Source organism: Pecten maximus, chromosome 11, assembly GCF_902652985.1.
Source record: "Pecten maximus chromosome 11, xPecMax1.1, whole genome shotgun sequence".
NCBI lineage: Eukaryota > Metazoa > Mollusca > Bivalvia > Pectinida > Pectinidae > Pecten > Pecten maximus.
Genome location: NC_047025.1, coordinates 4714903 through 4737415, shown reverse-complemented (window position 1 = coordinate 4737415; position 22513 = coordinate 4714903). Strand labels below are relative to the sequence as shown.

At 37.8% G+C, this 22513-nt stretch overlaps 1 protein-coding gene across 1 annotated transcript; it reads right to left on the bottom strand.

Moving 5' to 3' along the window:
• Positions 1-4373: 4373 nt before the first annotated feature.
• On the bottom strand, positions 4374-22459 carry LOC117337645 (glycosylphosphatidylinositol anchor attachment 1 protein-like). Its single transcript, XM_033898733.1, has 13 exons — positions 22379-22459; positions 20061-20243; positions 19362-19446; positions 18450-18555; positions 17412-17571; positions 16417-16518; positions 15752-15948; positions 14752-14948; positions 14432-14585; positions 12254-12529; positions 10751-10944; positions 7586-7759; positions 4374-6068 (listed from the first exon to the last, which is right to left on the bottom strand). The coding sequence occupies exons 2-13, from the start codon at positions 20230-20232 to the stop codon at positions 5792-5794; spliced, it is 2094 nt and encodes a 697-aa protein (XP_033754624.1). The 5' UTR covers positions 20233-20243; positions 22379-22459; the 3' UTR covers positions 4374-5791.
• Between the last annotated feature and the right edge of the window lie 54 nt (positions 22460-22513).

The window sequence follows — 22513 nt, the reverse complement described above, 5'->3', positions numbered from 1 at the left end:
CGGGAATGTCACGCGCCAGTGAGCAAAACTTACATCGCATTATCCTTTTTTAGTGTCAATTCTTTCTGTATAAGTCACTCAATTGCAAGTAAAAACTAAACTTCTACGACTGCTAAGGTAAACCTCAAAATGCGCATGACATAACGCTGTAGGAAATGACGTCATTCTGACTACATTTATATTGAAAATGCACATTAAAGAATTTTTCAACAATCTTGCTGTCAAACAATTAAAGTAAATGTTTCACATAGAAAATATGGTGTTTATCAATTGTAGTTTATGTATTGCAACACCTATAGAGAAAATGGCATTTGAAATAAAAGTATACACGTATTTTCATTCGGCTACTGCAGTATGCGACCATCGCCGGATACCCACGGTTGAAGTGTAGCATTGTGCAGTCGTTCAGCCATGGCGTATCAGACGTGTTTCAGAGTTTCGCGTGTTGGGAGATTTCGTATTTCATGATAATAACAACGAATTTGTGTTGAATTTTCGATCCAAAACAACCTTGAAGGAAATAAATATTCTGGTATTATTTTTATTTGTTAAGAGAAAATTCCCCGAGGAGGTGGAGCGAAAGTTGCAAGATCGATGTCTCGTGCGCGCGGCCATATTTTTCAGGAATGTAGTGAAATCTAAAGATTTAAAGGTGTAATAGCGTTAAAGCAAAAAAGATAAAGACAAGTTTAATTAAATCATTGATGTTAAATACTTATAAATCTCACGAGAACTAGAAAATGTCGGCAAGATATGAATGCCCTCGCTCCTACACAAGGACTTGATGCTATGCTATATCAATGTGAAGTTATGAACCAAATCTGTTGAGGGGCTCTCGAGGAATGGCACTAATTTGGAACAAGACAGGACACGTTGCAATTGTCCCATTAATCTGGGGTTAAACGTGACCCTTGAACCTTGGCTGATGACCCCCAGAACTGGAGCACGTGTAGAACTTGGTGTTACATCATGACGGTAATGTGAACAATGAGTTCTCAAGATATAACTTCGAGAACGTGTTCCTTGCAATAAGGTCAAAGGTGACCAAAGGGGTGCAACTGGACAGGATAGACGGACATGTTTAACACATCACCCCCACCCCCGCCCAATAAAATGGCGGGAACATGGGGGGGGGGGGGGGGGGGGGGGGGGACAAATAAAAACCACACACACAAGACTATTACACAGTTAAGTGTTTGTAGGAAAATATTTATTTAAGTTATCCAATAAAAAAACGTGTACATATCTACCAAATTCATGCTAGCACAATACCATTTGCCACTCTGAACTATCTCTGTGATTTGTGCGATCATATTCATTCTCATATAAAAACTGTTACATTATTATCTTCCCTGATTGTTGAAAGGTAAAAGTTAATGGGGACACTACAGGAATTTATCCCAATACTCAAAGAGAGATAACTCTAACACCCACTTCCAGCATATTATTTTAGGCACCATATGCCCTTAAGACTTAAAAGCAACATTAATTTTGTAAAAGCTCCTAGTATGAGATGAGATTCCATATCTTCGCTGATTTTCACTCATTATTTGACTAGTCTCATGTATTGAACACAATATTAACTACACAGAAAGATACTTTATAACTCTAGCGGTATAGTTCTGTGAAACATAATTAAAACTTTGACATAACATACTTCCATCCATTGCACTTTTTCAATATTCTTTTATACCCTTCCATGGACTTTGACAAATAGTTACAGTATAACAAGGTTTTACTGTACAAATAGTGGCAGTATAACACGGTTTAACTACAATAGTGGCAGTATAACCAGGTTCAACTGAGAAATGGTGGCAATATAACAAGGTTTTACTGTACAAATGGTGGCAGTATAACAAGGTTTTACTGTACAATGGTGGCAGTATAACAGGGTTTTACTGTATAATGGCGGCAGTATAACAAGGTTTACTGTACAAATAGTGGCAGTATAACAAGGTTTTACTGTACAAATAGTGGCAGTATAACAAGGTTTTACTGACAAATGGCGGCAGTATAACAGGGTTTTACTGTATAATGGTGACAGTATAACAAGGTTTTATTGTACAAATGATGGCAGTATAACAAGGTTTTACTGTATAATGGTGGCAGTATAACAGGGTTTTACTGTATAATGGTGACAGTATAAGAAGGTTTTACTGTACAAATGGTGACAGTATAACAAGGTTTTACTGTATAATGGCGGCAGTATAACAGGGTTTTAATGACAAATAGTGGCAGTATAACAAGGTTTTAATGACAAATAGTGGCAGTATAACAAGGTTTTACTGTACAAATAGTGGCAGTATAACAGGGTTTTACTGTATAATGGCGGCAGTATAACAAGGTTTTACTGTACAAATGATGGCAGTATAACAAGGTTTTACTGTACAAATGATGGCAGTATAACAAGGTTTTACTGTACAAATGGTGGCAGTATAACAAGGTTTTACTGTACAATGGTGGCAGTATAACAAGGTTTTACTGACAAATGGTGACAGTATAACAAGGTTTTACTGTACAGATTGTGACAGTGTAACAAGGTTTTACTGTACAAATGGTGGCAGTATAACAAGGTTTTACTGACAAATGGTGGCAGTATAACAAGGTTTTACTGACAAATGATGGCAGTATAACAAGGTTTTACTGTACAAATGGTGCCAGTATAACAAGGTTTTACTGTACAAATGGTGGCAGTATAACAAGGTTTTACTGACAAATTATGCCAGTATAACAATGTTTTACTGTACAAATGGTGGCAGTATAACAAGGTTTTACTGTACAAATGATGGCAGTATAACAAGGTTTTACTGTACAGATGGTGATGGTATAACAAGGTTTTAGTAACTGTTACAGATCTTTCTATAAATTGCCATGGATCGCTATCCAGCTATCAGTCTATTACACATTTTGCATGATTAACTCCACAATTTTCTATAATGTGCTTTCAAACCATATTTACACATACAAACCAATATGTTAAGCCCCCATCACACTCGGACATAGACCACAAAGTTCCCAATGTGTCCTGAAAATTTCGAGAAACACAGTTGGGACGTGGTTAAAATGGATAATTATCTACCTATTAAAGTTAATATTACATTATCATTAGGACTCTGATAAGGTCCTTCTGCATCCAACATGTTTAAACCAATTCCTTACCACATGCATGATACCACGCCTAACATGTTCTCGCAACATTCTTATTACGGCCGTAAAAAGATGTTTCTACGCATGTACCATGCACCTACTACGTTTTCAAAACGTTCTTCCAATTCAAAAATAAGTATGTCCTGACATTTTATTTTTTCATTCATCCTGCAAGTGTCCTCGTGTCCACATCAACAGTCTATAAACAACTATACCACTGGGGAAATCTGGAAAGTCGAAGCCTAGGCTGTCCTCTATTCCTTCGCCTCTTCAGCATCAAAATGCAGCTTGTGCATCAAGTAGAACCTGTTGTCTTGGAATCAGAACAAGGTTCAGAAGAACTTCCCGATTTTGAGTTGTCATTGTGACGTTGTTGGACATAGCCGGAACATGAATGAGTGTAATGGGGGTTTTACTTTACAGAGTCACATGATCTATCATATATTGCCTATTGCACACATCATAAACAAACAAACAATCAAAAAACAATGTTTCTACACTTACAATTAACTAGTAATTAAATCAATAAAAATAAAGATTGGCCACAGGAAATCTAGAATAAATATCTACCAGCCTTCACAAGATTTTTTGAATGGCACTTTCAAATAACGACCCAAGTACAACAGCAGTATAAAGTCTTATAGCCTCACACAATCACCATCATGATGTGTAAAAATGATAAATGTTGATAACGTCCATACCTGATCCTGTCAAGTTCAAAACTGAAAAACATCTGGAGGGACAGTTATTTTCTGTTTTCTTGATTATGACTCATACGTAATTTCCAGTTTTAGCATTAATTGCCATTCAAAAACATACTACTATATTACAAATTAAATCTGCTTAATATAAATATCCATGTATAAATTGCAAGGAAAACACTAAACACTCAGACTAATTTAGTCTGGACAAGTACTTCTAAAAGTAGATATACACCACAACATAATTTAATACAAAACAAGAGGCCCCCTGGGCCTTGTCAGTCCCCTGATAAAGTAGTTGATCTGTTGTAGAAACTTGATACCCACATAATCCTGTATAAAAACCGCTACATGTAATGCAGATATGGAAACTGTGAATTCACCTTCAATATTTCTACATATGCTGACGTCTATCCTGATTTTTCCAAACTTCTATTTTAGATTTCTATACTATTTCTGTACTTTTTCCTGCACCATACTAAGAAAAAGTCCCAGAAGGGTGCAGTTTTTTATTCATTATTTGACATATAATAGCACATTATGTGTAATCAATTTTATATATTTTTTTTTCCTTTTCATATTTTGCCTCAGATAAAATAACAGTAAGCCCAATGGGCCTGTATTGCTCACATGGTCTTTGTTCTATCACTTATGAAGAGAAAACGTTGTGAGAAGATTTCACTTTTATTAGACAGGAACTGAATTGTGACCTAGTTTATTCATGTGGATCCCAAACTTAATTTTCTTTCATCCTACATTTTGTATTATGTAATAGGTGAAATACCCAGACTCCTTCCATATGCAAAGGAAAAAATTGTTTAAAAGATTCAACAACTTTTTTCAATTTTGTGACTTTGAAGGTTGCTAATCTGAAATATTTGAATAAATTTCATCTCTGCATGACTTTGGCTAAGTAGTATGATTCTGGGAATCCTGGTTATTCAGGAGACACTTTTTAAATCTTTTAACGCACTTGACCTCTGTGACCTTAAACAAACTTGATCCCAGAGCACTTCATCCCAACATGCCATTGGTTCACTGTCATGGTTTCATGATTTACTCCTGACCCCCATTACCTTAAAAGCAGGTGAAACTCGTTGATGTGAGGAAACTTGATGGTCCATTCAGTATAATATTGGCCTAATATGATGGTCTGGTTTGTTCTTTATCTATAATTCATAAGAACGTCTTAAAAAGTCTTGGGAGCACATTTGATCATTGTGACCTTAAAAAAGCACCAAGGTCATCAATTTAAACAAGGTTGACATTCTTTAATTCTTGTAATATTGGTTAAATGTCACGATCATGGGCCTTTGAGTGTTCCAAAATTACTTGTTTGAAAAGACTTTCAACACATTTGACCCTTGTAAACTTAAAAGTGGGTCAAGGTCATTCATTTGAACAAAATTAACAGCCCTTCATCTCGGTTTTGAAAACATTCATTGATGCTACACTGATGGATGCAGACTGCATCAGTTCCCTTGCCCTTGAAGGAGGTGAGCTAAAACCAAATGTGACAAATTCTACTTGAAATTTCTTTAAAAATAAAATTTTATGAAGCAAGTCTGAGAAGTAACAATATTTTTTTTTGCCTTATCAAGATACTTATCATCAAATAATTGCAAAAATATTTTCAAAATTGTCAGGTTTTACGCCAAAAAATTTGGGAATAAATCAAATGGGGCAGTCATTTAAAATTCAAATTTCAAAATTCATGATGTAAAATCATTGTCCATATTATGACATCACTATCGCTTTCTGACTGGCGCAGCCAATGAAAATGCTCCAGGCCTAGGGTATATTACACAACATAAAGTGACATATGCAAAAATATCACATGGGTGAATTCACTGGATAACAGATTGATTATGTGATCAATGAAATGTTCGGAATGACAGTGAGTTGTGTGAATTATTTGTAGAACTAGAGAAAATGTGAGTTGATTATGCTTCAGATTTCGGGAGCTGACAATGTATGATGCCCCAGAAAAAAAGCCAGTTTGGAAGGATGAGGAGACTGAAGAACGGATACATCCAACTGGAGAAAAAATAATTATCAATGACTGTGAGGAGTAGGCCATGTTTGGTCGTGTCCCAGGATAACCCCAGCATCTCCAGGAATGATGACTTCTCCCCAATACAGGAAATCATGGCTGCCGCCAGGACGATGGACGCCGGAGACACTAGTAAGACAATGGCTTTCTGGATCAGGTTTATTACCCTAAAAAGACAAAAATGGTGTTTTATCAATCTAGAGTACAAACATCTCACTAGTTTTAGGTAATCATGAAATCACTGATTTTATCTGTAGCTATCCTGAACTGCAGTAGTGTAACTCAGGGTACACCGTATATGACCTAATAAGGGCGCAGGGCGCAGGTAATTGAGAGTGGGGGCGCCCTTATTAGATTCGTTTTTCTGAAGTTTTATGAAACAGAATTTACCTTATAGCAGAATACCCAAGGTGACAGTGACGGTGAAAGTGACGGTGAATTTTGCACCGACATCTGTAGGAATAGACAAAATGTGACGAAAACTTGTGTTCCAGTGACTTAATTTGCTGAAGAAAATTGAACACATAAAGAAGCCCTTATTAGGGCAGGCGCCGCCCTTATTATGACAGGCGCCCTTATTAGGTCATATACGGTATATGAAATTTGTAAAAGTCGTCCTGATAATGGATGCCTGGTGGTCGAAGCATGGACAACATTCAGACCACAGTAAAGTAGATACGGTACTATCTTGGATGTTGAAAAGTCTTTATTTCCAAATATTATGTTCACCACATAGAAAGGATCTCTATTGAATACCACATCAAAAAAAATTATACCAAATACGGTCAGTGGAATTGTGGATAAAAATATAATCATTTATATTTAGAAACTGAAAGTATTTTTGGTATCTCCATGGAGAGATCTCTGCCGGCAGTAGCATTAGGCAGACGGTAAGTTCTGTATAGATGGGTTAAAGCTGGTGACTTTGTTGGTTCACATAAATACCCTCCCCCTGTTACATGTATGGTAGGAATAACTTAATCTGTCCATGACTCATGAGAAAATATACACTACACAAGCTTGTATTCTATTTCAAAAGTGGTCAAATGAGACTTTTGACCTTTAACCTTGACCCATGAAACACCATAATATAAATAGGTAAAGAACATAGGAATGTAATGGTGTGAATTTGGACTATATCAATGGTTCATGAGGGTAACTTGTACATTTGGACTATATCCAGGGTTCATGAGGGTAACTTGTACATCTGGACTATATCCAGGGTTTATGAGGGTACCTTGTACATATGGACTATATCCAGGGGCTCATGAGGGTACCTTGTACATATGGACTATATCCAGGGGTTCATGAGGGTACCTTGTACATATGGACTATATCCAGGGGCTCATGAGGGTACCTTGTATATTTGGACTATATCCAGGGGCTCATGTGGGTACCTTGTACATTTGGACTATATCCAGGGGCTCATGAGGGTACCTTGTACATATGGACTATATCCAGGGGCTCATGTGGGTACCTTGTACATTTGGACTATATCCAGGGGTCCATGATGGTACATTGTATATATGGACTCTTTCCAGGGTTCATGATGGTACATTGTACATGAGCTTAACACACAAACATCAACCCTTTACTACTAAATGTGAGGGTGTATGTACATGTTGGGAGGGGGAGGGGGTTATAATAATCATCAATTTCCTGACATATTGGTTCCGTATGTTACCTGCTCTGTGTGGGATGTACTATAACAGTGATCGGTATCAGAATAACAGCTAAGAAGAATGCCAGCGAGATGTTCATCAGAGACATGGAAAATAAGATCAACGACTGGAATATCAGTGCCAGGCTCTTTAACAGCTCCCAGTCAAACGCAAGATTCTTGGCATGCTCCGACTTCCTGTAAACAGAAAAACGAAGATAAGAGCTGTGAAATGAAACCTTATAATATGAGCATATTCATTTCAAGTTATAGATCTTACAAAGACTGTATCAGTAAGGCTGTCTTTTAGTAGAATAAGAGACATCACCAGTGGAATAGTGGTTAATGAAATCCATGATTGTCAACTGATCACGAGGCCCTGACAGCCATCTTAGACCCTGACTGTCATCTCAGGTCCTGACTGTCATCTGAGGCCCTGACTGTCATCTGAGGTCCTGATGGTCATCTGAGGCCCTGACAATCATCTGAGGTCCTCACTGTCATCTGAGGCTATGACTGTCATCTGAGGTCCTGATGGTCATCTGAGGTCCTGATGTCATCTAAGGTCCTGACTGTCATCTGAGGTCCTGACTGTCATCTGAGGTCCTGATGTCATCTAAGGTCCTGACTGTCATCTGAGGTCCTGATGTCATCTAAGGCCCTGACTGTCATCTGAGGATGTGACTGTCATCTGAGGCCCTGACTGTCATCTGAGGTCCTGACTGTCATCTGAGGCCCTGACTGTCATCTGAGGCCCTGACTGTCATCTGAGGCCCTGACAATCATCTGAGGTCCTGACTGTCATCTGAGGTCCTGACTGTCATCTGAGGTCCTGACTGTCATCTGAGGTCCTGATGTCATCTAAGGCCCTGACTGTCATCTGAGGATGTGACTGTCATCTGAGGCCCTGACTGTCATCTGAGGTCCTGACTGTCATCTGAGGCCCTGACTGTCATCTGAGGTCCTGACTGTCATCTGAGGTCCTGACTGTCATCTGAGGCCCTGACTGTCATCTGAGGTCCTGACTGTCATCTGAGGCCCTGACTGTCATCTGAGGCCCTGACTGTCATCTGAGGTCCTGACTGTCATCTGAGGTCCTGATGGTCATCTGAGGCCCTGACAATCATCTGAGGTCCTCACTGTCATCTGAGATCCTCACTGTCATCTGAGGTCCTGATGTCATCTAAGGCCCTGACTGTCATCTGAGGATGTGACTGTCATCTGAGGCCCTGACTGTCATCTGAGGTCCTGACTGTCATCTGAGGATGTGACTGTCATCTGAGGATGTGACTGTCATCTGAGTCCCTGACTGTCATCTGAGTCCCTGACTGTCATCTGAGGTCCTGACTGTCATCTGAGTCCCTGACTGTCATATGAGGTCCTGACTGTCATCTGAGCGCCCTGACTGTCATCTGAGGTCCTGCATGTCATCTGAGGTCCTGACTGTCATCTGAGGTCCTGATGTCATCTGAGGTCCTGACTGTCATCTGAGGTCCTGACTGTCATCTGAGGTCCTGACTGTCATCTGAGGTCCTGACTGTCATCTGAGGCCCTGACTGTCATCTGAGTCCCTGACTGTCATATGAGGTCCTGACTGTCATCTGAGGCCCTGACTGTCATCTGAGGCCCTGACAGCCATCTGAGGTCCTGACTGTCATCTGAGGTCCTGACTGTCATCTGAGGCCCTGACTGTCATCTGAGGCCCTGACTGTCATCTGAGGTCCTGACTGTCATCTGAGGTCCTGACTGTCATCTGAGGCCCTGACAGCCATCTGAGGCCCTGACTGTCATCTGAGGTCCTGACTGTCATCTGAGGTCCTGAGGTCAATTGAGGACCTGACTGTCAGATTTATCATTTCTGCTAGTGATCTTTCATTAAAAACTTCAGTTGAAATCCGTTAAACAATTCTGAACCATGCTACATCCCCGAAAATATTAAATATGATCAATCATTTTCATACAATACCAAAATTTAAATACTTGACACTATTACCAAATTCAAAAAATTTGGAAAAAAATGTCTAGGCCATTTATAACTGAATAAACTAAATAGCCATCCATCTCTACTACCAACTGTTCCAATACTACTGACCCTTTGCATTAAATTACTAGGTAACTTATGAAAGTATCTCCTAAATTAAACTAGATGAACATCTGTGACCTCAAAGAAAGGTCAAGGCCATACTGCCATCATTTTGATAGACTAAAGCCACTACTGGTCAAATATAGTGACTCCAGGCTAATATTATTCTCTACTTATACCCCATAGACTAAAAATAAAATCTCTCATCTGAAGATGCCTTTTACTGGCTACATATTTGCCTGCGTCTTTTCCTACATTGATGTGTGTACAGTCAGACTATGTGTTGGTTTCTTTCTTTCCCACAGTTCACTGATTTCTCTCCAGTTTTGGATGCGAGATATTTCTCTGTCCACCCCTAGGGTATGACAGATTGCACATGCTAACCTTCTGAGCCAAAAGTACTACTTTTTGAGTGATGCCACTAGAGTTTCCGTGTTGTTAGATATGCCTATGACATATAAAATTGATGAAATGGCAAGATATACTGTTGCTAACGTCAGAATAATATCACTGATACCTTATTTTAGTGTCTGTTTGAAGAATATTGTGAATTAATTTTAGACCTATTTTTTTTTGTGCAATATTTTTTTGGCATTTTTTTCAGGGGGGGGGGGGGGAGGGGGGTTGTGATAGGTACTTCTTGGCAAACCTCGGATTCAACATTCATGAATTCAGCCTCAGGTCAAGATTTCTTTGTTGCACCCCCAAGCCAAGGAAAGATTTTATTAATCCTAGTATGCACAGGAACGCTAGAAGTATTTAAATGTAGCAGTTTTACACATTTATATCTCTTTAATTCATATTCTGTTGATGAGATTACTGACAAGCCATATTAAATGTAATGCTTGTTACTTTAAGCACCAATATGCTGATGCTCAACCATCTTTTATAACTTTTGTCGGAGAGAACATTCACAGTTTTATCTGCAGGTAATCTACCGGTACCGGTAAGCTAAGTTTTTTTTTATTCGCAATATTCAGGCTATATCCCAAAGCAGGTACGTTCTGTAATACACAGGAAATTATGGTATACTAGACAGAAGAGAAAGAAGTCTCTGAGAGACCAGATGTGGTTCACTGATCTGTGAATCTGTTACATGTACAAACCTTCCAATCATTCGAGGGAACAGCAAGGAGGCCGTGAATAACGCCATGAGGCCAAACGTGATCACATCGTCAATCTTCATACGGATGGGTGGCGCAACACTAGTGATGAACTCCGGGCCAGTGTAGGACAAGACTCCCATTAACATAGAAATCAGGATCAGTGGAAGGATTGACAGTAACCCAGTTGGGGGTTCCTACAAGAATAGAACAAAATCTCTTACATTGGGCCGCTTCAGGGGTAACACAAAATACCTTACATGGGGCCCCTTCAGGGGTATAACAAATAATGGGGCTCCTACAGGGGTAACACAAAATACATTACATGGGGCCCCTTCAGGGGTATAACAAATAATGGGGCTCCTACATGGGTAACACAAAATACATTACATGGGGCCCCTTCAGGGGTATAACAAATAATGGGGCTCCTACATGGGTAACACAAAATACATTACATGGGGCCCCTTCAGGGGTAAAACAAATAATGGGGCTCCTACAGGGGTAACACAAAATACATTGCATGGGGCCCCTTCAGGGGTATAACAAATAATGGGGCTCCTACAGGGGTAACACAAAATACATTACATGGGGCCCCTTCAGGGGTATAACAAATAATGGGGCTCCTACAGGGGTAACACAAAATACATTACATGGGGCTCCTTCAGGGGTATAACAAATAATGGGGCTCCTACATGGGTAACACAAAATACATTACATGGGGCCCCTTCAGGGGTATAACAAATAATGGGGCTCCTACATGGGTAACACAAAATATTTTATACATGTACATATTCTTTCTATACTTTGAAAAAGGAGTAAACTAACATGTGTAAAATTAATTAGGTTCTTCTAAAGTAAGTCTATTAATTAAGCCGCTACTGTGAGGCATAAATGTATTCTAGTACAAAGTATTCTCTCAAATTCTGCTAATTGAAAACATATTAAATGAAACATTTCCTTTACACCCTCCCTGCAGGTAAGAATTGTACCTGCTCATTGCAAGATCATAAAAGGCAATTAAATTTAGGATCTTATATTTTTTCTTCTTTCTAACCAACTTTCCTTTTCCAAATGTCTCCCTTGACAATGCTCTACTTTTGGCCTCTAGTTGAGTATTTGCCCTTGTGAGGAAGGCTTTGGGTTCTGTCTCCTGGCCAATACATACAAAAGTCTATCAAAATGGTAGTTAATAATGTTAAGCGCTTTAGGAGTGATGCGACTAGTTTGCCTGTTATCTGTATAATGTGACCAGATGGAGTGTACTGATAGGTGTCTTTGACAGTATGCTTCAGTGAGGCAGCACTATAAAGTCAGATCAGTTCCGCTCTATCACAAGGAGACAAACACGACCATACCGCAGCCTCCCAAAACAGACTCGCATTCATCACACGCATGCATCTTGCACATAGGGGAGCCCGCCTTTAAATGACCTTAGCTGTTGATAGGACGTTCACTAATATAAAACTAAACTATACCCTTAATTGTTAAAATCATGACACAACTTACCGCCACATCGTCCAGTAGGTCCTGTAACTGTTGTTGCTTATCAGCGTCCAGACTGCTGGTGTCTCCCCCACCCAGACTTTCTTTGAGATTTTTCAGGAGTTCCTCCTCCATCTTCCTCTTCTCATCGTCCTTGTCCTTGGAAGACTCGTCCTCGTCCTCTTGTGAGCTCTCTTTTGTTTCAGGGTCTCCCTCTTCTGTTTCATTCGGGCTATTTTTTTCTTCTATTTCCTTAAGTTTGTTTTCACGAGCAGTGAGTGCTATCCACAGGGCAATGGCTTAAGCTCAGTCAGGAACAATAATGATAGATTTACCAATGGAGAGAAACAAACAAATTATTATCATTGATAAAGATGAAACAGAAATTAAAATTTCTAGAAAAATATTGTAATATTTAAGTCGGCCATTATGGTGTGATGTCAGCTTACAAAATATACAAAAATTCAACCTCATATTGTTTTGGCTTGAAACTTTCGTATTTATTTCTGTTTCAATTTGAGATTGATAAATGATCGAAGGAGAAATATCTATACATATGAGAAATGGCGATAACCAATGAAAGTATTCTTATTTCAAACAATGACAGAACTCTTTCACAAAGGAAGTAATTATTGATCACAGAATGTAGCATATGTCTTTAAATTAGACCAAAAAACAAAAGCTGTTGGAGAACAGCATAGCTCGTCTCGCAAATGTTTGTCAACAAATAATTAAAATATATTAATTGGAATGGTTTCGCAAATTGCATTAATAATATTTATATTGTTTACTTGATCAGATTATGTTTTGTGAATTCATGCAATTTTCAAAACCATACCAATTTATATATATATAAATTATTTATTGACAAACATTCGGGAGACAAGCTATGCTGTTGTAGATTAAATGAATATATTAAATACAAATGTAATTGCTTTTGGACATATTTCTTCAATTTTTTGACAAAATATTATCCTAATGAGAGTTGCAATTGTCTCCCTTGAAAAATGTGGACCGGTATAAATTGTCTATTGTGAGCATTTTCACATTGTTTTATTTTCAGTTTCACCCCAAGAAGGGATAGTGTAACTCCATAGGGACTCTTTTACCAAATATCAGCACCCTAGTACAATTGTCAAAATCCAAGATGTCTGTCTGTCTGCCATGTTGTTTTCTAATTGGTCTCAAAATGCAATATGCATAACTAGGCACCAAGGGGAACCTACATATGAAATTTGAGAAAGATCCCTTCAGTTCTTTCTGAGAAATAGCGATAACAATCTTCAATTGTCAAAATCCAAGATGGCTGCCTGTCAGCCATGTTTTTTTCCGATTTGTCTCAAAATGCAATATGCATAACTAGGCACCAAGGGGAACCTACATATGAAATTTGAGAAAGATCCCTTGAGTTCTTTCTGAGAAATAGCGATAACAAACTTCAATTGTCAAAATCCAAGATGGCTGCCTGTCATCCATGTTGTTTTCCGATTGGTCTCAAAATGTAATATGCATAACAAGGCACCAAGGGGAACCTACATATGAAATTTGAGAAAGATCCCTTCAGTACTTTCTGAGAAATAGCGATAACAAGAATTGTTTACGGACGGACGGACGGACCACGGATGCAGGGTGTTTTGAATAGCCCACCATCTGATGATGGTGGGCTAAAAACACATCTAAAAAGAAAAATCCAATTTTTTTTAAGTTTTACTCCAGAAACAGATTGTCTTACTCCATAGGGACTCTATTGCCAAATATCAGCACCCTAGTACAATTATAAAGTGATGTATTAAACCCTCTTAACACTTGCACCAAAAACTTAACGCAGAAATTTTCGAAGTCCAAAACTTTTCAAAAATCTTTTAGTTTAACTCCGGCAGGGGATAGTTTGACCCTCACAGGGAGCATATTACCATAAATTACTATGCCTTTCAACACTTGCACCAAAAATTTAACAACCAACGCCGACGCCAGAGTGACGACATAAGCTCTCACTCTTCTTCGAAGAGACGAGCTAAAAATTGAACACGATATTAAATAAATATATTTTACCCTTACCATGGGTAAAATATGAAATTCAACATTAAAATATGTAGTTAAAAGTATTGCAGCAGCTATAAATATGATTAAAACCAAGACGGAGAAAATGGTGAAAGTTTGATGAGGGTAAATAATTACCCTTTACGATGACAAAAAGGATATTTTGATAAGACCTGCGGCACATATCAACCCAAACGGTGGCATGTAGATGCCAATGGAGACGTACGTGGATGTCGTAGGCAGAATGTAGAAGAAAAAAGACTGATGGAATCGTTCCAGTAGATTGTTCAAACTCCTAAATACTCCTTCAATTATCCTGAAATCAAAAATTTACATTTACTTATTTTTTGTCTTGAATTTCAAAGCTAAACTGATCTCATTTTTTGATAATTTTTTATATCAAGTGTTGATAGATTGAAATAAAATCCTCCTTTTCAATAACACATCAATCCAAATATTTTCTGAACCAAATAATTTTTTACCTTCCAGCCTGTTCATGACCTCTGGGTTGACCTTTCTTTGGTGTGACGCCCTCTAGTGTGAGAGCCTCAATGTGGTAACGAAGAAAAAGTCCATGGTTACCGGAGCTGATACCACTGGCCTGTGTCCACATCATCTGCATCATATTACTGAGAGAACTCTGGAAGCCCTCGACCGTGTCCCACAGGTACGGGTCAGACTGACAACAGAAATATCCTTATATTACTGAGAGAACTCTGAAAGCCCTCGACCGTGTCCCATAGGTACGGGCGCCCCGGGTCAGACTTACAACAGAAAAAAAATCATTATATTACTGAGAGAACTCTGGAAGCCCTCGATCGTGTCCCATAGGTACAGATCGGACTGACAACAGGAAAAAATCATTATATTACTGAGAGAACTCTGGAAGCCCTCGACCGTGTCCCATAGATACAGATCGGACTGACAACAGAAAAAATCATTATATTACTGAGAGAACTCTGGAAGCCCTCGACCGTGTCCCATAGGTACGGATCGGACTGACAACAGAAAAAATCATTATATTACTGAGAGAACTCTGAAAGCCCTCGACCGTGTCCCATAGGTACGGGCGCCCCGGGTCAGACTTACAACAGAAAAAAATCATTATATTACTGAGAGAACTCTGGTAGCCCTCGACCGTGTCCCATAGGTACGGGCGCCCCGGGTCAGACTTACAACAGAAAAAATCATTATATTACTGAGAGAACTCTGAAAGCCCTCGACCGTGTCCCATAGGTACGGGCGCCCCGGGTCAGACTTACAACAGAAAAAATCATTATATTACTGAGAGAACTCTGGAAGCCCTCGACCGTGTCCCATAGGTACGGATCGGACTTACAACAGAAAAAAATCATTATATTACTGAGAGAACTCTGGTAGCCCTCGACCGTGTCCCATAGGTACGGATCGGACTGATAACAGAAAAAAACATCATATTACATAAATAGAATTTCATGAAGAATTTGATGAAGTCAACAGTACCTGTTTGTGAAGTGTGACCTCGACGCCCTCCCTCTTACAAAGCCTCACCACCAGGTTGAAGAAGTCCAGATTAGGAAGCTGACCGTTGAGCCCTTCAATTTTGATGTTGAATTTTTTTATGTTTCCATCAGGAATCTCCAGATTGAGGGCGGCCTGGATCTGCCCACTGCGCCCCATCAACTCGCCAGGCTGTATGTCTGTAAAACCCAAAAATTCCACACAATTATGTAATTACCTCACAGTTAAATGTTGATGTCAATCCGGAAAAGTAAAACCACTGCCTTGCTTTTGTAATTTTCCTTGTAGCTCAGACAATAAAATTATAGATTCTAAAGCTGTACTAATCCCAAATACTTCAAATTGTAAATGAAACAGATGATTTACAAAAATCATTTCTTATTACTAGACATTGCTTAAATCCAATTCAGATGTCTTCGGGAGTATGCTTCAGTGAGGTAGCACTATAAATCGACAAAAGCTCTGGACTATCACAAGGAGACTTAACAGGAACAAATACCGCAGCCTCCCAAAACAAACATAGTACGCACTCACCACACAGCATGCATGTTGCATGCACAGGAGACCGTCCTTAAATGACCTTAGCTTGTTGATAGAACGTTAAACAAATCAAACCAAAGCACTTCAGAAGTAAACAAGTGACTTACAATCTGCCTTGATGTCATGGTAACCGTCCAGCCAAGCCTGAATTCCAATCTGTTCATGGTCAGTTAACAGGAAGATGATGTCTTTGGCCCAGTAAGTTTTCTCTGAAATGACAAAATTGTATAGTGGAGATATCAGACCCTGAAATCTGTTAAGAGATTTTTATTGACAGCTGGGTGCATAAAGATCTGGTCAAACCAAATTTTAGCTTTTTCAAGGTCCTTATTTAAGTTTCAAGAAGCTTTTCATACAGAGAAAAGAGAGACATTAGCAATTTTTGCTATGGTTGATATTTCACATATTTCTTGGATGATTTCAACACTTCTTCACCAATTTCCTTGAGGTCTATCAGTTTGAGATATAAAACACTGTTAGCCTGTGAACTGCCATCTTTGAATTCATCTACCCAAGATTTATAAAAAGATTGAGGTGTTCTTAAAATTTGGATTAAAAGTACAATCCCAGACTCTCTTTGTAATTCCATTATATGATACACTGAATGAGATATTTCAGGACTTTTCAAGACCATGGGCCCAAGATTCAAGGATTTTTCAAGGTCATGGGCCAGGATTTCAGACTGTTTAAGGTCGTAAGTAAACTCCTGACTAATAGGACGTAGGTGATATTGGTAGACAAGAAAAAAAAAAAAATTAATCGTACTGCAGTGAGTGGTCCCCCTATTTACGACCACTCTCAAGAACGACCACTCCCTGTATGCAACCAAGTTTCTCGTTCACCGACGTTTTCCAACAATAAATTACCCCTTCTAAACGACCACCCCGCTAACCCGACAAACGACAGCTTAATCGTATCCCAAAAACGTGAAATGTACTTTGGTATCCCTCTCGTGAACAATGCACTTGTATTATCATATATTACATCGAAGCATTAAGCTATGAGTTTCTGATTATTTCATTGAACCTGTGGTATTCAATAAACAGTAAAGTTCCAGTATTGTATAGAACTGTCAGAGTTATATAGCCCTTGTCATACTCACGCCTGAAGAACCGTGCCATTGCAAGCATGACTGCAATGCCCCCTGTTGTAGAGGTTAGGTCCGATTCCTTTGCTCTCAGCGGTGATGACATCACTAAAGCCTCATTACTGGCAGCTCGAGGGGCACGCAAAATAGCATACACATTCTGTCCAGGGACCGTCTGAAACATAAGAAGTATTCATATTTATCATAATACCTTGTACCCTCCCCTTTGTCAGTACAGTAAATTTAAAGCAAAACCTTCAAAATTCACTAAAACTTACATTTTTTTTTTTCAAAAGCCAAAATGTCCAAGTTAATTAAGTTAATAGACCCTAAACTGTCAGAATGATATTGATCAAATTTAGCTTACTGAATATTAAATAATTATTTATATCAACTTTCCTGACCATTATATTTCCACATGGGTAAAAACATATCTTCTATAGGTACATCATATTTTCAAACCGTAGAATATGCAGAGCAACTTTGAAATATGAAGCTTGGTTTATTCTAGACGTGATAATTGTATGTATGTATTTATTCCAAAGTGTTGAAGCAGTAATTTGTGAAATGCATATTTTACTAACAATTGAAAATAATATCAGAATTTAAATAGTCGATGATTAAGGATGTTATACTGTTGACTGTTTATACACTGCTCATCACAGAAATGCATAAAATAGCAAGTTAGAGATTGAAATATATCTAATTATCATCAACAAAAGAGAAAAATAGGACGGCATCCTATAAATGACAGCTTAATTAAAAAAAAAAGTTTCATACCAAAAATATATAGAAGGGGAGGATGATCCAATTTTTTCTGGATACAATTTATTATTTTTTATCATTAACATTCAATTTAAAAAGATATGCTCAAACTTTTTGAGAGTTGTAACAGTGTAAATGTAATTTTTCGTATTATACTGTATAAAGATATACAACAGCTTGTTTTTGTATTCAATTTATCCTTAATACTCTCTGTGAGAGCCTGTAGCACCTCTAAGGGGCTTGCGAACACATGCATAATATTATCTGATTTTATCATGTATTATCTACCTTATCTTTGGTGATCCCGAGAGGATAACGGATGCTGTAGTTTTGGATGTAAGTGTCCAGACCCAAGGATCGTAACTGATCGTACACCCATTCTCTAGGTACCTTCCTTTAAAACACAAATCAACACGACTAGGTGATCATGAAAATTCACAAAATTATTTTCAAACATACCAAATATATAATAAATATCAGAATTTGTCAGAAAAATGTGATGCCTACAGGTCAAAAAGCTTAAGGGACGGTTTTATTTTGGTGCATCTAAATTTGGTATTTCTGTTATCATTTTCAAATCTTAGTGACATTGTCTACAATATATCTAACAGCATGAACAAGAGGCCCAATGGGCCTACATTATTCATCTGGTATTCAATGCTGTCCACACATTATACATTTGTGATCTACAAAATCAAGGTAAAACTTTATTCTTGTGACTTGAAGGGAAGTTTCATTGTTTTTTTCAAAACAACCTTGTTTGTGTTGGATGAAGAGATATGAAGGTGAAATATCTGAAGAGGTGGTCTGAATATTAATGATTCAATAAAATTGACGCATGGAACCTTGGGTCGAGGTTATTTTTTCTGTAATTTAGTTAAACTCTGTCGGACTTCATCCCAGGAACCTGTTTTTAAGACAATGTTGACCAGTGACCTTGATTGTGGTTCAAGGTCAATTCTTAAATTCATTTGATCACTTACACTTCATTGTTGTATAATTCATTTATTTCATAATTTGCTTTAAAATTCTTAACTGTTTTAATGTATCAAGATACCAAATATTATCAAGAAATTATAAATCTCCCAATAATATATATATATATAGGTAAAATTTAATATTTATCTCAATAACACAATCTAGAGTTGTACATTTACAACACTTCTCCAACACTGAATGTTTTCTGCACAAAATTCTTACCTCGCGTCTTTCTTCAGCTGAGCTCTATAGTCGTCTATATATGCTTTGATATCAACACTGGAGTAAAACTCATTCTCCACAAGACCTGGTCAGAAAAAAAAATTGTATCATAATATACCAGAGATCTAGATTTTCGTCTGGTCATTGTATTTTCCACTGTGATACATGTACAGTAATTGATGCATTGACCAGGCTAAAAATTTAACCTGGGACCTCAATCTGAACTCAACAAAGACGTCACCAAATACAGTCAAACCTTAATAGCTTGTTATCTCAAAGTCAGTTCATCCATGACACAACTTTGAGATATCTTGAGTATTTATTGATGAGTTAAATGAGTTTACAAGCATTTCATCATTATGTAAATTTTACTGTTGGAATTGAATTGTTTGTTTAACAAATGTTTGCCTACACATATCTGGCCATTGCAGAAGTAGTGTTAATATCTTGTTATAAGTCAGTCAACCCAAAAATTGCACACTTATTACAAACTCGATGAAAGGAAAAAAGTCCATGTGAAATGAGAGTAGAAAACAAGGGATTTTTTTAGAATACATTTTGGATTTCATTTCTCTAGAACAGAACTTTCAGTTAAATCAGTGAAGTATGCTAACAATCTATTCTATTTCCAAAACAAAAGGGTAGACAAGTCAATTATTGACAAGACGTTCTAACAACTTTCCTTTTTAATAATATTACCTGGTAAAAGTGCATTTTCCGAGAAGTAATTTTTAGCATTCATGGGAGGATAGGCCAGAGCCAGAAACCAGACAACTCCAGCAACATAGCAAGCGAAACACAGTTTGTTGTTGTACTTGGCAATGACATCAACAATCTTCTGTCGTTGTTGTGGATTGGACAGTATACCCATTGTTATTCAGTCTGAAAATACAGAAACAATACCGTCAAGTGTCATCCTTATTTGATACACAAGTACTTGTGAATATGAGTATGATTTTTCATTGAATATAGCAGGTAAAGAGAATCATTTTATTACAATCAGATTATGAATTTCAAAAGTATACAAAAATAGCAATCCAAATCGTGACCTCGAAAATACTAGATCATTGGTCAATCTTTACCGACAGAAAATCTAATGGATTAATTGATGGCTAAACAAACTAGAAGTAAACCACTCTTCTTTCATCTCGTGTTGTTCTGATTATCGATTATAATAAATATTTCTTTTATCTAATTGGAAAGACATCCAATTCTCAATGATCTATTGTGAGATGTCAACATTGACAATTGTTTTCAAAACCAGAAGTGCAAGTTCTACTTTTAATTTCACTAAAGAGAGAATGGAAGTTCTATGTAACTTTACTCTAAACTACTGTTACCAATATATCAAGCTATCTAAATATAATCAATTGCAAAATATATACTTTAATTTGATATGAATTTCACATCATTTAAACTTCAAAGCAGCGAAAGAAGGAATGGAGTCACTAGTAATAACATAGAGTAAAATATTTCGTTTTGCGACCCTAAGGGTCGTTCCATGCTAAATCTCGCTCACCTCAGGTTGCTTCGCCCTTATTTTTATTTTTTTCATCAGGTGGTGTTTATCTTCAATATAACAATATGATTTATACCTTAAGACTGTGAACGAACTTGTTAATTTATCACAGATACCAGGAAAGGAAAACATTGTACCACAGTTGATTTGTAACTAAGCAAAGCTAACTTAAATGAGAGAAAATGCCAAACAAGGTTTCACCCTAAAATTTTATTTTAGGACGAAACAACATACATATAGGTCTTCTTCTTCTTCTTTGTTATTAAACCTCCGTCAAAAATGACGATTACGGTTACAGGAAGGATCGTTGTATGCTTTTTAAAAGAAGTAAAAAAAGTGCAGGGATTTGGGTACAGTGAGAGGTGTTTTTTTTTTAATTTTTTTTAGTGGAAACTATAAGATAAAAACATTATGAGGGTGTGTTTACGGTGTGTGTTTGAGATCATCAAGGGCTGCATTGTGTATATGTGCCTTGAAGATCTCTAGTGTAGTGCATTGTACTGCTGCCACCGGGAGGAGGTTCCATTGTGTTATTGTGTGTGGGAAAAAGGAGTATTTGTATGTGTCATTGGTGGCAGATAGGTGTCTGGGTGTGTTTGCCTTGTCCTAGGGTCTGCTGGGTGCATGATGCCGTGTGGGTCTATTGCGACATGATGGTGCATGATTTTGTATAATAGTATGAGTCTGGTCTTGAGTCTACGTGTTTGAAGTGTGGGCCAGTTGAGCTTGTCCATCATGTCTTGTACTGAACTTGTGTTGTGGTATCTGTTTTGTACGTATCGTGCTGCTCTGCGTTGAATTTTTTCTATTTGGTTGATTTGGTTTGTGTTGTGCGGGTCACATATGGAAGAGCAGTATTCCAGTTTGGGTCTCACTAGGGCTTTGTATGCATGTTCTTTTATATGTTGTGAGTTTATTTTCAGGTTGCGTTTTAGGAAGCCTAGTGATCTGTTGGCGTTTATAGTGATGTTGTTGATGTGTGTATCCCATTTGAGATTTTTCTGTAATGTGAGTCCTAAGTATTTGCTGGTCGAACGGGATTTAGGGCGAAACGATCCGGATTCGTGCTGAACATAAAATCAGGGTAAAAATCTACTCCAACAATGTTAGAGGTTTTACACGGCGAGATACTTTTGACAGTCGGCAAAATCATATCCGATAGAAAGAGCCGACCATTGGCCTCTTATGTTATAGGAGTAGGTAAAAATCAAAATATACACTGTATATATCGTAGATTTTAACTCTGGATTTTCACTTTTTAAATACCAGATACAGCATTAAGAAGGTAGGACAACAGGAAAAGTTGGAAGGGGTCTAACATTTTTATCAATACATCAATTATTTAATCATGACAACGTCCTATTCCTGCGTACGAGACCGAGTACGTGGCTTTGCCCCGCAAACCATTGAAAATGCACTATCAAGGGGAAATATAATTGATATAATGAGAAATGAAATGCTTCATAATTTTCGTTTTGTCATTCTTCGGGTAGCTTACGGAATTTCGAATGACAGGTGGACTTTCCGAGGTTTTTGTCAAGTAAATCAAGTTCCTATGCCGGTGCTCAATCCATTATTTTGTGTACACTCAACGTCAGTCGAGCTCTTTGAATTATCGTTTGTTTAACATCAA

What these genes read in the sequence shown, in the direction of transcription:
- LOC117337645 (XM_033898733.1), bottom strand. Translation starts at nt 20,232, where the DNA reads ATGGGTATACTGTCCAATCCACAACAACGACAGAAGATTGTTGATGTC. An exon ending in AGGTCACACTTCACAAACAG is followed by an intron (nt 14,949 to 15,751) that starts GTACTGTTGACT and finishes TTCTGTTGTCAG; the next exon opens with TCTGACCCGTACCTGTGGGA. An exon ending in GGTCATGAACAGGCTGGAAG is followed by an intron (nt 14,586 to 14,751) that starts GTAAAAAATTAT and finishes TTTTGATTTCAG; the next exon opens with GATAATTGAAGGAGTATTTA.